This window comes from Manacus candei, unplaced genomic scaffold (assembly GCF_025592945.1).
Source record: "Manacus candei isolate 608988 ecotype Guabito, Panama unplaced genomic scaffold, ASM2559294v1 h1tg000359l, whole genome shotgun sequence".
NCBI classification, from domain to species: domain Eukaryota; kingdom Metazoa; phylum Chordata; class Aves; order Passeriformes; family Pipridae; genus Manacus; species Manacus candei.
This window is the reverse complement of record NW_026138407.1, coordinates 1-15,135: the sequence shown is the minus strand read 5'-3', so window position 1 is coordinate 15,135 and position 15,135 is coordinate 1. Positions and strand designations below refer to the sequence as shown.

General features: G+C 61.3%; 1 protein-coding gene across 1 annotated transcript in view; it reads right to left on the bottom strand.

Moving 5' to 3' along the window:
* The window catches only part of LOC127465298 (transcription activator BRG1-like), a 46,933-nt gene extending 33,827 nt beyond the window's left edge, over positions 1-13,106 (bottom strand). The window contains 11 exon segments of the mRNA XM_051775771.1: positions 757-924; positions 1,509-1,682; positions 2,473-2,646; positions 3,551-3,677; positions 5,007-5,197; positions 5,199-5,248; positions 7,273-7,371; positions 9,334-9,732; positions 10,546-10,678; positions 11,886-12,110; positions 13,059-13,106. Of these exon segments, the coding sequence (XP_051631731.1) occupies positions 757-924; positions 1,509-1,682; positions 2,473-2,646; positions 3,551-3,677; positions 5,007-5,197; positions 5,199-5,248; positions 7,273-7,371; positions 9,334-9,732; positions 10,546-10,678; positions 11,886-12,071 (1,701 nt within the window). The 5' untranslated portion in view covers positions 12,072-12,110; positions 13,059-13,106.
* Between the last annotated feature and the right edge of the window lie 2,029 nt (positions 13,107-15,135).

Sequence of the window (15,135 nt, the reverse complement as noted above, 5' to 3'; positions counted from 1 at the left end):
GAGGAAGGAAGAGGAGGAAGAGGAAGAGGAAGGAGAGCAGGAAGAGGCAGGAGGAAGAGGGAGGAGGAAGAAGAAGAGAAGGAAAAAAAAGGAAAGGAAGAGAAAGGGGAAAAAAGTAAAAGGAAGAGGAAGAAGGGGAAGAAAGGAGAGTGGGAAGAGGCAGGAGGAAGAGGAAGGAGAAAGGAAGAGAAGGGAAAAAAGGAAAGGAAGAGAAAGGATAAAAGTGGGAGAAAGAGAAAAGAAGAGGAAGGAAGAGGAAGAAGAGGAGAAAGAGGAAGAGGAAGGAGAGTGGGAAGAGGCAGGAAGAAGAGAGAGGAGGAAGAGGAAGAAGAGGGAAAAAAAGAAAGGAAGAGAAAAAGAGAAAAAGCGAAAGGAAGAGAAAGGAAGAGGAAAAAGAGGAAGAGGAAGAGAAAGAAGAAGGAAAGCAGGAAGAGGCAGGAGGAAGAGAGAGGAGGAAGACGAAGAGGAGGAAAAAAACAAAGGAAGAGAAAGGAAAGAAAGAGGAGAAACAGAAACAGGAAAAAAAGGAAGAGAAAGGAAAGAAAGAGGAGAAACAGAAACAGGAAAAAAAGGAAGAGAAAGGAAACAAAGAGGAGAAACAGAAACAGGAAAAAAAGGAAGAGAAGGGAAAGAAAGAGAAGCAGGAAGAGCAGGGGGAGAAGGAGAAGCAAGAGCAGGGTCAGGCCGGGCGGTGGCCCCGGCGCTCCCTCCGGGAGCCCCCCCGGTGCCTTTCCCGGGGCTTCTCCTTCCTCCCACCTTCTTCTTCTTCTTCTTCTTCTTCTCCTTGGCCACCTGGGCCGCCTTGTGCTGCCTCACCAGCTCGGTCAGGTTGGCCACGTACTCGTCCGTCTGCTGCAGCAGGTAGGCCAGGCGCTTGTCCTTCTTCTGGTCGATCAGCTTGCGGTAACCCTCCTCGTCCTCGGCCTGGGGGGACACCGGGGTCACCTGGGAGCACCTGGGATACACCTGGGAGCACCTGGGATACACCTGGGATACACCCTGAACATCTGGGATACACCCTGAACATCTGGGATACACCTGGGATACACCCTGAACATCCCCCTCCTCATCCTCGGCCTGGGGGGGACACCGGGGTCACCTGGGATACACCTGGGATAGACCCTGAACATCTGGGATACACCTGGGATAGACCCTGAACATCTGGGATACACCTGGGATACACCCTGAACACCTGGGATCCACCTGGGAACACCTGGATCCACCTGGAATCACTGGGAATCACCTGGATACACCTGGGATACACCTGGGAACACCTGGGAACACCTGGATCCACCTGGAATCACTGGGGACCACCTGGGATACCCCTGGGACCCCCAGGGACCACCCCGAGCACACCCCGGACACCCCGTGCTGCCCTCCCTCCCCCTCACCCCACGGACAGGAGGAAGGTCCCCCTGACCCCCCGACCCTCCCCAGGCCCCTCCCTGACCCTTGACCCCCCCATGACCCCCCTGACCCCCCTGTGACCCCCCTGTGACCCCCCTGACCATGAGGCGCCGCATGCGCTCCTTCTCGATGCGCTCGTTCTCCTTCTTCTGCTCGCGCTCGGTGTTGGCGTGGTAGGTGGCCACCGCCTTGGTCAGCTTCTGGATCTTCCCGCTCACGCTCCGGTGGTACTCCTTGAAGTCCTTGGCGTGCTGCAGGATGCTGTTGAGGTATTCCTGCGGGACACGGGTGTTGGCATTGGGTGGGTGGGGGCATGGGGAGCGCGCAGGACACGCCGGGGTGGGGAGGGACCGGCGGCCGAGACCGACGGTCAGTGGAGGGTGCCAATGGTCATTGGGTGGTCTCAAGGTCAATGGAGGGTTCCAATGGTCATTGGGTGGTGCTAAGGTCATTGGAGGGCCCCAACAGTCACCAGAGGTTCCCAACAGTCATTGGAGGGTCCCAATGCTCATTGGAGGGTCTCGACAGTCATTGGGTGGTCCCAACAGTCAATGGAGGGTCCCAACGGTCATTGGAGGGTCCCAATGGTCATTGGGTGGTCCCGACAGTCATTGGGTGGTGCCAAGGCCAATGGAGGGTGCTAATGGTCATTGGAGGGTCCCGACAGTCATTGGGTGGTCCCAACAATCACTGGGTGGTCCCAATGCTCACTAGAGGCTCCCAATGGTCATTGGGTGGTGCCAAGGTCATTGGAGGCTCCCAATGGTCATTGGAGGCTCCCAATGGTCATTGGATGGTCCCAACGGTCACTGGAGAGCCCCGTAGCCCTTGGACGGTCCCGGTGGCCACTGGATGGTCCCAGTAGCCATTGGATGGTCCCAGTGGCCACTGATGGTCCCATCACCCACAACCGGACCCTCCCTCATTATCACCCACCCTTGGCCACCACCGCCCAACCACTCGTCCCGGAGCCGACCTCCAACCCCCCCCAAAACCCCAAAAAATCCCCGTTTCCCGCCGCCTCCGCCCTGTTACTCCCGGAAAATCCCCCCTTCCCCGCCGGACCTGGTGCTTCTGGCGGCGCTTGCGCTCCTGCTCGATCTTCTGCTGCTTCTCCAGCTTCTCGGTGATGCGGGCCTCGCGCAGCGACTGCCGCTTGCTGCGCTTGTAGGCCTTGGCGTTGAGCGCCGTCTCCAGCGCCGTGTCCCGCCGCATGCACACCACCACCTCCTGCCGCAGCTGCAGCACGGGGAAAACGGCGAGGGGTCAGCCCCTGGGGACGCTCCTGGTGCTCCCAGGGATCCCGGTGCTCCCAGGGATTCCAGCACTCCCAGGGGTTCCGGCATTCCCGACACTCCTAGGGATCCCCGGTACTCCCAGCACTCCCAGGGATTCCAACACTTCCAGGGATTCCAGCATTCCCAGCACTCCCAGTGCCCCCAGCACTCCCAGGGATCCTGGTCCTCCCAGAGATCTCAGTGCTCCCAGGGATCCTGGTGCTCCCAGCACTACCAGTGCTCCCAGCACTCCCAGGGATCCTGGCATTCCCAGGGATCCCGACACTCCCAGGGACCCCGACACTCCCAGGGATCCCGGCATTCCTGGGGATCCCAGCACTCCCAGCGCTCCCGGCACACCCAGTGCTCCCAGCACTCCCAGGGGATCCCAGTGCTCCCAGCACTCCCGACACTCCCAGGGATCCCAGTGCTCCCAGGGATCCTGACATTCCCAAGGATCCCGGCACTCCCAGGGATCCCAGCATTCCCAGTGCTCCCAGCACTCCCAGGGATCCCGGCACTCCCAGTGCTCCCGGCACTCCCAGGGATCCCGGCACTCCCTGGGATCCCAGCACTCCCAGTGCTCCCGGCACTCCCAGGGATCCCGGCACTCCCAGGGATCCCGACACTCCCAGGGATCTCAGCACTCCCAGTGCTCCCGACGCTCCCAGTGCTCCCAGCACTCCCAGGGATCCCAGCATTCCCAGCGCTCCTGGCACTCCCAGCGCTCCTGGCATTCCCAGGGATCCAGCACTCCCAGCACTCCCAGGGATCCCGACACTCCCAGTGCTCCCAGCATTCCCAGTGCTCCCAACACTCCCAGCGCTCCCGACATTCCCAGGGATCCCGGCGTTCCCGGCGCTGACCTGGCGCTGGAAGTTGAGGAGCCGCAGGGCCTTGAGCTCGATGGTGGCCTTGGTGCGCAGGTCCCCGGCCAGGGAGCCGGGCAGGTTCTCCAGCTCCTGGATGCGGTGGGCGATGCGGGCCTGGAGCCTGACGGGGGGTTTTTTCGGGATGAGTATTTTTTGGGATGAGTTTCGGCTCCGCTCCCGCCCCGGCTCCCATCGGGAGGGCGCCGGGGAGTCGCCCCGGGAATGGCGGGATGGGATTTGGGGACCCCCAGACACGGAGGGGCCGGAGCGTGGCCGGGAGGAATCTCCCAGGAAAATGAACCCCCCTTCATCCCCCTGGATCTCAGGAACAGGGAAAACGGGATGGGGGCGCCGGTGACCCACGGAGGGCCCAGACTCCGGGAGCAGCCTCGGGAATGTCCCACTTTTCCCCAACCATGGCTCCCGGGGCAAGGAATCCCTGGAGTCCCTGTACTCCTGGGGCAGGGGATCCCTGGAATCCCTGCACTCCCCAGAGTCCTTGGAATCCTCGGGTTTCCTGGACTCCCTGTAATCCCCAAGATCCCTGGAATCCCTGTACTTCTGGGGCAGGGGACCCCTGTACTCCCTGTATTCCCCAGGATCCCTGTACTCCCTGTATTCCCAGGTATCCCTGCCCTCCCCAGAACCCCCCAGAACCCCCCCATCCCACCAGGTTCCCACCTGTACTCCCTGTATTCCCTGGAATCCCTGTAATCCCTGGGTACCCCCGCCCTCCCCAGACCCCCCCAGGACCCCCCCATCCCCCCAGGTTCCCACCTGTACTCCCTGTATTCCCAGGTACCCCCGCCCTCCCCAGGACCCCCCAGGACCCCCCCATCCCACCAGGTTCCCACCTGTACTCCCTGTAATCCCCAGGTATCCCTGCCCTCCCCAGGACCCCTGGACCCCTCGTCCCATGGCAGTCCCACCTGTACTCCCTGCCCTCCCCAGGACCCCTGTAATCCCTGTGATCCCTGCCCTCCCCAGACCCCCCCAGGACCCCCCCATCCCCCCGCGTTCCCACCTGTACTCCCTGTATTCCCTGGAATCCCTGGAATCCCTGGGTATCCCCGCCCTCCCCAGGACCCCCCAGCCCCCCGTGTTCCCACCTGTACTCCCTGTATTCCCTGGAATCCCTGGAATCCCTGGGTATCCCCGCCCTCCCCAGGACCCCCCAGACCCCCGCGTTCCCACCTGTACTCCCTGTATTCCCTGGAATCCCTGGAATCCCTGGGTATCCCCGCCCTCCCCAGGACCCCCCAGCCCCCCGTGTTCCCACCTGTACTCCCTGTATTCCCTGGAATCCCTGGAATCCCTGGGTATCCCCGCCCTCCCCAGGACCCCCCCATCCCCCCGCGTTCCCACCTGTACTCCCTGTATTCCCTGGAATCCCTGGAATCCCTGGGTATCCCCGCCCTCCCCAGGACCCCCCAGCCCCCCGTGTTCCCACCTGTACTCCCTCTCCTGCAGGATCTCGACGGGGTCGAGGCCGCGGGGTTTCTGGATGGGGGTGATGCGGTTCTGCTTGGGGTGCATGGGCAGGGCGGGCGGCGCCGGTTGCCCCGGCGAGGGCGGGGGGGGCCCGGGGGAGGCGGGGGGCACGGCGGGCGGGGCGGGGGACGGGCGGCCCGCGGGGGGGGGGCGGCAGCAGCTTCTGGGGGGCCCCGCCCGGCGCCGCCGCCGACAGCGGCCCTGCGGGAACAGCGGGAACGGCCGGGAGTCACAACGGGAACGGGGCGGGGTTCACCCCCCGGCCCCCTGAAACACGGTTAGACGGCTGGAAAGGAACCCTGAAACCCTAAGAAACTCCAGTTATCTGGCTGGAAAGTAACCCCAATTCCCTAAAAAACATCAGTTATCCACCTGGAAAGTAACCCCCAATCCCTAAAAGCATCAGTTACCCAGCTGGAAAGTAACCCCAATTCCCTAAAAAACATCAGTTATCCACCTGGAAAGTAACCCCCAATCCCTAAAAGCATCAGTTATCCACCAGGAAAGTAAACCCAAATCGCTGAAAAACACCAGTTATCTGGGTAGAAATAAACCCCCAAATCCCTGAAAATCACCAGTTATCTGGCTGGAACGTAACCCCAAATTCCTAAAAGCATCAGTTACCCAGCTGGAAAGTAACCCCCAATTCCCTAAAAAACATCAGTTATCTGGGTAGAAATAAACGCCCAAATCCCTGAAAAACATCAGTTATCCATATGGAAAGTAATCCCCAATCCCTAAAAAATAGCAGTTATCTGGCAGGAAAGTAATCCCAAATCCCTGAAAAATACCAGTTATCCACCCGCAAAGTAACCCCCAAATCCCTAAAAAATACCAGTTATCCACCTGGAAAGTAACCCCCAATTCCCTAAAAAACATCAGTTATCTGGCAGGAAAGTAATCCCAAATCCCTGAAAAACACCAGTTATCTGGGTAGAAATAAACCCCCAAATCCCTAAAAAACACCAGTTATCTGGGTAGAAATTAACCCCCTAAGTCCCTAAAAAACACCAGTTATGCAGCTGGAAAGTAACTCCCAATCCCTAAAAAACACCAGTTATCCACCTGGAAAGTAACCTCAAATTCCCTAAAAAACATCAGTTATCTGGCAGGAAAGTAATCCCAAATCCCTGAAAAACACCAGTTATCTGGGTAGAAATAAACCCCCAAATCCCTAAAAAACACCAGTTATCTGGGTAGAAATTAACCCCCTAAATCCCTAAAAAACACCAGTTATCCAGTTGGAAAGTAACTCCCAATCCCTAAAAAACACCAGTTATCCACCTGGAAAGTAACCTCAAATTCCCTAAAAAATACCAGTTATCTGGCAGGAAAGTAACCCCAATTCCCTAAAAAACATCAGTTATCTGGGTAGAAATAAACCCCCAAATCCCTGAAAAACATCAGTTATCCACCTGGAAAGTAACCCCCAATCCCTAAAAGCATCAGTTACCCAGCTGGAAAGTAACCCCAAATCCCTAAAAAATACCAGTTATCCATCTGGAAAGTAACCCCCAATTCCCTAAAAAATACCAGCTGTTTAGGGGAAAATTAACCCCCCAATCCCTAAAAATCACCAGTTATCCGACTGGAATTTACACCCAAAACTCCAGTTATTTGGCTGGAAATAAACATCAATTCCCTAAAAACCACCAAATTTCCCCCCTAAAACTGCATTTTTTTGGCTGGAAATTAACCCCAAAAAACCCTCCAATCCTTGGGCTGGGAAATCAACCCCAATTCCCAAAAAAACTCCAATTCTTTGGCTGGGAAATCAACCCCAATTCCCAAAAAACCCTCCAATTTTTTGGCTGGGAAATCAACCCCAATTCCCAAAAAAACTCTCCAATTCTTTGGCTGGGAAATCAATCCCAATTCCCAAAAAAAACTCCAACCCTTTGGCTGGGAAATCAACCCCAATTCCCAAAAAAGCCTCCAATTCTTTGGCTGGGAAATCAACCCCAATTCCCCAAAAAAAACCTCAAATCCTTTGGTTGGGAAATCAACCCCAATTCCCCCAAAACCTCCAACCCTTTGGCTGGGAAATCACCCCCAATCCTTGGAATGCACACGTGGATCCTCGGAAAGCTCCGACCCCGAGGTCCGACCCGCCCTTCCCAGAATTCCAGCCCCGATTCCAGGGGTTTAACCGGGAATTCCCTTCGCTCCCACCCCCTCCCAGCTCATCCCTTGCTGGGCTGAATTCCCAGGATTTCGGGTCTCACCTTCCGGCCAGGGCTTGGGGGGGCCCCCGGGGGGCTGTCCCGGCATTCCGGGGGGAACTCCTGAGGGGCCGGGCGGGGGCATGTTGGGCCCTCCCATTCCTGGGAATTCCCAACGGAGCCGGCGGGAAAGGGAGACAAAAAAAAAAAGAGGAAAATCCCATGAGGAAGCTGATTCCTGGGGGAGATTCCAGGGGAGATTCCTGGGGGAGATTCCGGGGGGAGATTCTGGAGGGAGATTCCCAGTGGGAATGTTTGGTGAGGATGAGGAGGACACCTGGGATGGAATGGGATGAGCTTTGGGGTCCCTTCCCATGGATCCCCCAGGATGGAACGGGATGAGCTCCCCACAGATAGCCCAGGACAAGCTCCCCATGGAAATCCTGGGACGAGCTCCCCTGGGATCCCCCATTCCCATTCCCCCTCGGATCCCCTGTTCTTATGCCCCCTGGATCCCCCATCCCAATTTCCCCCCAGTTCCCCCAGGATTCCCCATCCCAATCTCCCCCCAGTTCCCCCTGGATTCCCCATTCTGATCTCCCCCTGCATCCTCCATCCCAATTTCCCCTCAAATCCCCCATTCCAATCTCCCCTCATATTCCCCATTCCCACCTCCCCTGTATCTCCCATCCCAATTTCTCCTCAAATCCCCCATTCCCATCTCCCCTCTGGATTCCCTGTTCCAATCATCTCCCCCTGTATCCTCCATCCCAATTTCCCCCCAGTTCCTTCTGTATCCTCCTGGATCCCCCATCCCAATCTCCCCCAGATCACCAATCCCCATCCCCATTCCCATTTCCATCCCCATCCCCACTCCCTCACCATGAGGTCTGGAGTACCCGGGCGGTGCCGGCCCCGCTCTGGGCGTGGCTCCCACTGCCTGGATCCCCCATCTCAATCTCCCCCATCCCCATCCCCATCCCCATCCCCATCCCCATCCCCATTCCCATTCCCATCCCCACCCCCTCACCGTGAGGTCTGGAGTACCCGGGCGGTGCCGGCCCCGCTCCGGGCGCAGTTCCGGCGGCCTGGATCCCCCATCCCAATCTCCCCCATCCCAATCTCCCCCATCCCCATCCCCATTCCCATTCCCATCCCCATCCCCACTCCCTCACCATGAGGTCTGGAGTACCCGGGCGGTGCCGGCCCCGCTCCGGGCGCGGCTCCCACGGCCTGGATCCCCCATCCCAATCTCCCCCATCCCCATTCCCACTCCCATTCCCATTCCCATCCCAATCTCCCCCATCCCCACTCCCTCACCATGAGGTCTGGAGTAGCCGGGCGGTGCCGGCCCCGCTCCGGGCGCAGTTCCGGCGGCCTGGATCCCCCATCCCAATCTCCCCCATCCCAATCTCCCCCATCCCCATCCCCATTCCCATTCCCATCCCCATCCCCACTCCCTCACCATGAGGTCTGGAGTACCCGGGCGGTGCCGGCCCCGCTCCGGGCGCGGCTCCCACGGCCTGGATCCCCCATCCCAATCTCCCCCTGGATCCCCCATCCCAATCTCCCCCATCCCCATTCCCACTCCCATTCCCATTCCCATCCCAATCTCCCCCATCCCCACTCCCTCACCATGAGGTCTGGAGTAGCCGGGCGGTGCCGGCCCCGCTCCGGGCGCAGTTCCGGCGGCCTGGATCCCCCATCCCAATCTCCCCCATCCCCATTCCCATCCCCATTCCCATTCCCATCCCAATCTCCCCCATTCCCATCCCCATCCCCTCACCGTGAGGTCTGGAGTACCCGGGTGGTGCCGGCCCCGCTCCGGGCGCAGTTCCCGCAGCCTGGATGCCCCATCCCAATCTCCCCCATCCCCATTCCCATTCCCATCCCAATCTCCCCCATCCCCATTCCCATTCCCATTCCCATCCCAATCTCCCCCATCCCCACTCCCTCACCATGAGGTCTGGAGTAGCCAGGCGGTGCCGGCCCCGCTCCGGGCGCAGTTCCGGCGGCCTGGATCCCCCATCCCAATCTCCCCCATCCCCATCCCCATCCCCATTCCCATCCCAATCTCCCCCATCCCCATTCCCATCCCAATCTCGCCCATTCCCATCCCCTCACCATGAGGTCTGGAGTAGCCGGGCGGTGCCGGCCCCGCTCCGGGCGCAGTTCCGGCGGCCTGGGCGGCTCCGGCGGGCGGAGGTAGAGCGGGGATCTGGGGCTGCATCCCGGGCAGGGGCCGCTTCCCCTGCACGGCCACCTGCAGGTGCTCGGGGAGGGGTTGCCCCCGGGCCAGCAGCTTGTAGGCCATGATCTGGGCCCGCAGCTGGTGCAGCTGCGCCGCGTTGAACGGCGACGCGGCCCCGCGCCCGCCCGGGCCCAGCGCCGGCGCCTCCGCGCCCGAGCCGCCCCCGGAGCCCTCCAGGGACCCCCCGGAGCCGCCCCCGGAGCCCCCCGAGGGGCCGTTGGAGGGCACCGGGCTGGAGGCGTGTTCCGAGCCGCCCAAGGGCGACGGGTAACCTGGAGAGAGGGGGGGAGAAAGAAAGGAGTTGGGTCATCCTGGAATCCACTGGAGGGGATGGAGAGCTCCCAACAGGTCCAGGGGTTGGTCGTGGAGGGATGGAATCAGCCCCCCAGGTCCAGGGGTTGGTCATGGAGGGATGGAATCAGCCCCCCCAGATCCAGGGGTTAACCCCGGAAGGATGGAATCAGCCCCCCAGGTCCAGGGTTTAATCCTGGAGGAACTAAATTATCCCCCCAAATCCAGGGTTTCATCCTGGAGCGACTGACTAAACACTCCTCCAAATCCAGGGTTTAGTTGTGGAGGAATAGAATCAGTCCCCTCAAATCCAGGGGTTAACTCTGGAATGATGGAATCAGCCTCCCCAGATCCAGGATTTAATAACCCTAGAAGGACTAAATTATCCCCCTAAATCCCGGATTTAACCCTGGAGTGATCCAACCATTCCTCCAAATCTGGAATGATCCAATCATTCCTCCAAATCCAAATTTTAACCCTGGAGTGATCCAATCGTTCCTCCAAATCCAGGATTTAATTCTGGAGTGATACAATCATTGCTCCAAACCCAGGATTTAACCCTGGAGTGATCCAATCATTCCCCCAAATCTGGAATGATCCAATCATTCCCCCAAATCCAGGATCTAATCCTGGAATCCCCTGGAGGGATCCAACCCTCTCCAACCCCAGGGATTTGATCCCGGATACCCCCTGGAATGATTAACTCCCGCCCCAAAAACCCCGGGATTTCAGCCCAAACCAATAAATCCCCAGGATTTGCCCCCTCCCCCCTCCCTCCCAGGGGCTCTCCCGACCTTGGGAATGCTGGTCCATGGGGCTGGGGGGGGGTCCCATCCCCGCGTGGCCCCCCGGGCGCAGCCCCATCCCCTTCATGGTCCCGTAACGCGGGTCCTCGGCCAGGCCCTTCTCGTGCAGCGCGTCCAGGGGCTGCCGGGGGAATTCCCGGGAAATCAGGGCCACAGGGAGCCAGCCCAGAGCCTTCCCGGGGCAATTCCCGGGAAATCAGGCCCAGAGGGAGGGCAATTCCCGGGAAATCAGGCCCGGAGGGAGGGGAATTCCCGGGAAATCAGGGCCGGAGGGAGCCAGCCTGGAGTGGTCCCGGAGCTCCCGGACCCTCCCAGGCCATTGGAGTGGGGTTTGGGGGTCAAAAACTCCCAAAAAGTCTCACACACAGTGACCTTCCAGTGCCATCCCAGCCCTTCCCAGTGCCCTCCAGTGCCCTCCCAGTGCCCTCCCAGTGCCATCCTGGCCCTTCCCACCATCTCCCAGTGCCCTCCCAGTGCCATCCCAGCCCTTCTCAGTGCCCTTCCACTGCCATCCCACCATCTCCCAGTGCCCTCCCAGCTCCTACCAGTGCCATCCCAGCCCTTCCCAGTGCCATCCCATCATCTCCCAGTGCCATCCCAGCCCCTCCCAGTGCCCTCCCACTGCCATCCCAGCCCTTCCCAGTGCCACCCCAGCCCCTCCCAGTGCCATCCCACCATCTCCCAGTGCCCTCCCACCATCTCCCAGTGCCATCCCACCATCTCCCAGTACCCTCCCAGTGCCATCCCACCATCTCCCAGTGCCCTCCCACCATTTCCCAGTGCCATCCCAGCCCTTCCCAGTGCCATCCCATCATCTCCCAGTGCCAATCCCAACCCTTCCCAGGACCATCCCGGTGCCCTCCCACCACCTCCCAGTGCCATCCCAGCCCTTCCTAGTGCCCTCCCACCATCTCCCAGTGCCCTCCTACCATCTCCCAGTGCCATCCCACCATCTCCCAGTACCCTCCCAGTGCCATCCCACCATCTCCCAGTGCCCTCCCACCATTTCCCAGTGCCATCCCAGCCCTTCCCAGTGCCATCCCATCATCTCCCAGTGCCATCCCAACCCTTCCCAGGACCATCCCAGTGCCCTCCCACCACCTCCCAGTGCCATCCCAGCCCTTCCCAGTGCCCTCCCACCATCTCCCAGTGCCCTCCCACCATCTCCCAGTGCCCTCCCAGCCCTTCCCAGCCCTTCCCAGTGCCCTCCCACCACCTCCCGGTGCCACCCCAGCCCCTCCCAGCCCCATCCCAGTGGGGACAGATCCCAGGCAGCCCGGCTGGAGCATTCCCAGGGGTCTGGAGCCAGAATTCCGGGCTGGGCTCACCTTGTGCAGGGGGTGGATGGCCTCCGGGGCGTATCCCGGCGCCGGGAGGTGTCCGGAGTGTCCCGAGTGTCCGGAGCCCGGCGAGGGGCCGGGAGAGGGGCCCAACATGGAGCCCGGGGAGGGGCCGGGGCCGGGAGAGGGGCCGGGCCGGGGGGTCCCGCCCAGGGGGGGCTCCGGAGTCGCCATCTCAGAGCTGGAGCCGGGAAGGGGCACCTGGAGCTGCACCTGGAACGGGGGGAGGGCTGGGAACGGAGCCCGGGATCCGACAGCGGGGCCCAGGGAGGGAGGGATGGGGAAAACCCCTTCCTGATCCAGGGACAGGGGGCAGGAGACCCCCTTCCTCCTCTCAGGCACCAGGAATTCCCTTCCCAATCCATCCCTGAGGCACCAGGAATTCCCTTCCCAAGCCAGCCTCAATCACCAGGAATTCCCTTCCTAATCCATCCCTGAAACACCAGGAATTCCCTTCCTAATCCATGCCTGAGGCACCAGGAATTCCCTTCCCAATCCAGCCTTAATCACCAGGAATTCCCTTCCCAATCCATCCCTGAAACACCAGGAATTCCCTTCCCAAGTCATCCTCAGGCACCAGGAATTCCCTTCCCAATCCAGCCTCAATCACCAGGAATTCCCTTCCTAATCCAGCCTCAGGCACCAGGAATTCCCTTCCCAATCCATCCCTGAGGCACCAGGAATTCCCTTCCCAAGCCATTCTCAATCACCAGGAATTCCCTTCCCAATCCAGCCTCAATCACCAGGAATTCCCTTCCTAATCCATCCCTGAGGTACCCCTCTCCCAACATTCCCACCCCTCTCCCAACATTCCCACCCCTCTCCCAACATTCCCACCCCTCTCCCAACATCCCTGCCCCTCTCCCAACATTCCCACCCCTCTCCCAACATCCCCATCCCTCTCCCACCAGGAAAACAGGGATTAACCAAGTGGTTTCCCGGGAAACAGAGGGATTTGCTTCCCGTTGGATCCCGTTTTCCCAGGAAAACCCCGAACCGGCCCAAACCCAGGAAAAGCGGGGAAGGAATTTTTGACCCGCCCCCCTTCCCTCCCTCCTTCCCGCGGGAATTTCATCCCTAATTCCAAGGGAAAGCCGGCAGGTCTAAGGGAACGATTCCCACGGGATGGCACTTCCCAAATTCCCGAATTCCGGCACCCACCTACGGGCATGGGGGGCTCCGACACCTCCGGAGGGGATCGGCTCCTAATGCCGGGCTGGGGGGAAAACCGGGAATGAGTCGGGAATGCCGGGAACCGGTCGGGAATGTCGGGAATTAGGTCGGGAACGGCGGCGCCGGGAGCGCAGGGAAGCGCCGGCAGAGCACGAGGCTCCCAAAAACGGGAATTTCCTCCCGGATTTAAGGGATTCTTGGGGAATTCGCAAGGAAACGCTCCCGGAGCCGTGAAGAATCCATTAAAAAATTCCCGAGGGATTATTCCCGGAGGAATAAGCGGATTCCACCTGCTCCGGCCCCACCGACCCTCCCCGCAGCAGCACCGCGGCATTTTCCCGGGATTTCTGGATAAAAGAAACCCCCACACACACCGGATTCCAGGCGGGGAATCCTTAATTCCCGAAATTCAGGGAAAAAAAAAACCCTCCTTAAAAAAGGAATTAATTAAAGGGGATTGATCCCATTACTGGAGGGGGATTTTCCCGTTTCTGAGAGGGTTTGGAAAGGGAGAGTCCGGGAGGGATTTTGGGAGCGGGGTGTGGAAACAGGAAAGCGGGAATGGGAAAATAAGTCGGGAAAGGGGGAACGGGAGCAGGCTCATAAATTTTAATGAAGTCCCTTCATTAGCCCCCTCCCGGCTCCGGGAGCAGGAAAATGGATTATTCCATTATTCCAGCCGTGGGAAAAAGGGGGGAGGAGGGAGGGGAAATGGAAGGGGATAAATCCCACTCCCACCCCCCCAAAAATCGGGAAGGGGGAGCGGAGGAGCCCCCCGGGATCGGGGGGTGGGGGTGGGTTTGGTGTCCTCGGGAAGGACAAAGAGGGAATCGCTCCGGGAGGATCCGGGGGGGGAAAGGGAAGGGTTGGATTTGGGGGGGGGGGGGAACATCCCCCTGTGAGGGGGGGGCTGGAGGAGGGGGAGGGAAAAAGGGGGGGGAGAGGGAGGAGAAATTTGGGGGCTGGAAAGGGAGGGGGCTGAAAAAGGGGAGGTGGAAATGGGGGAGATTAAGGGGGGGTGGAAAAAGGGGGGAAAATAGGGGGGCTGGAAAAGGGGGTGGCGGTGCAGGGGGGGAGGGAAGAAGGAGGGAGACGGGGGAGAAAGGGGGATTTGGGGGGGTTGGAAGGGGGGGAAAGGGGGGCCTTGAGGGGGTCTGGGGGTCAAGGGGAGCGATTTGGGGGCGGGAGGGGGATTGAGGGGGTCAATGGGGGGCCCCCCGGGTCCCGAACAAAGGCCCGTGACCCTCGCGGGCCGCCGTACCCGCCCGCGCGCCCCCGCCGGGCCTTACCGGGGCCGGGCCCCTCGGCGGAAGCCTCGGCGGGGCCCTCGGCTGGGCCCATGGCGGGCGGATCCCGCCGCGATCCCGAACCCGATCCCGGCGGGGGAAACAAAGGAGCCGCCGGAGCCGCCGGAGCCGCCGCCGCCTCAGGGAGAGTCCGCACTGCGCCTGCGCCGCCCGGCCCCGCGCCGCGCCCCGCCCGCCGCGCCCGAACGACCAATGGCGCGGCGGCCCCGCGCCGGGGCGGCCAATCGGCGGCGGGGACGCGGGCGCGAGCGCGGCCGCCCCGCCCGCCCCCCGAGGGCCCAGCCAATGGGGGCGCGGCGCGCCGGCCCCCCCCCACCCCCGCCAGGGGAAGATGGGAGGGGGGGAGCGAGGCCGCGCCCACCCGCGCCGCGGCGGCCAATGGGAGGCGCGCTCGCCGCGCTGCCCCGCCCCCGCCGTTACGCTCCTGTCAGTCATCCGCGTTTGTAGCCAATGAGCGCGGGGCTCCCCCGCCGCGGCCAATGGGAGGGCGGGGATATGCCGGGAGGGCGGGGCCGGCGGGCGGCGGAGGGGGGGTGATGGCGCGCATGCGCGGAGCGGGCTGCACTGCGGCGGGGGGGGAGGGGCGGATGGGAGGGGCCTGGGGGGGCTCGGGGGGGTCTGGGAGGGTCTGGGAGGGGGAACTGGAGGGGATGGGGATGGGGGGTCCCGGGGATGGGGGGTCTGGGGGGTCCCGGACATTGGGGATCTTGGGATGGGTCGGGGGGTGTCTGGGATGGGGGGCCTGGGGGGGCTCGGGG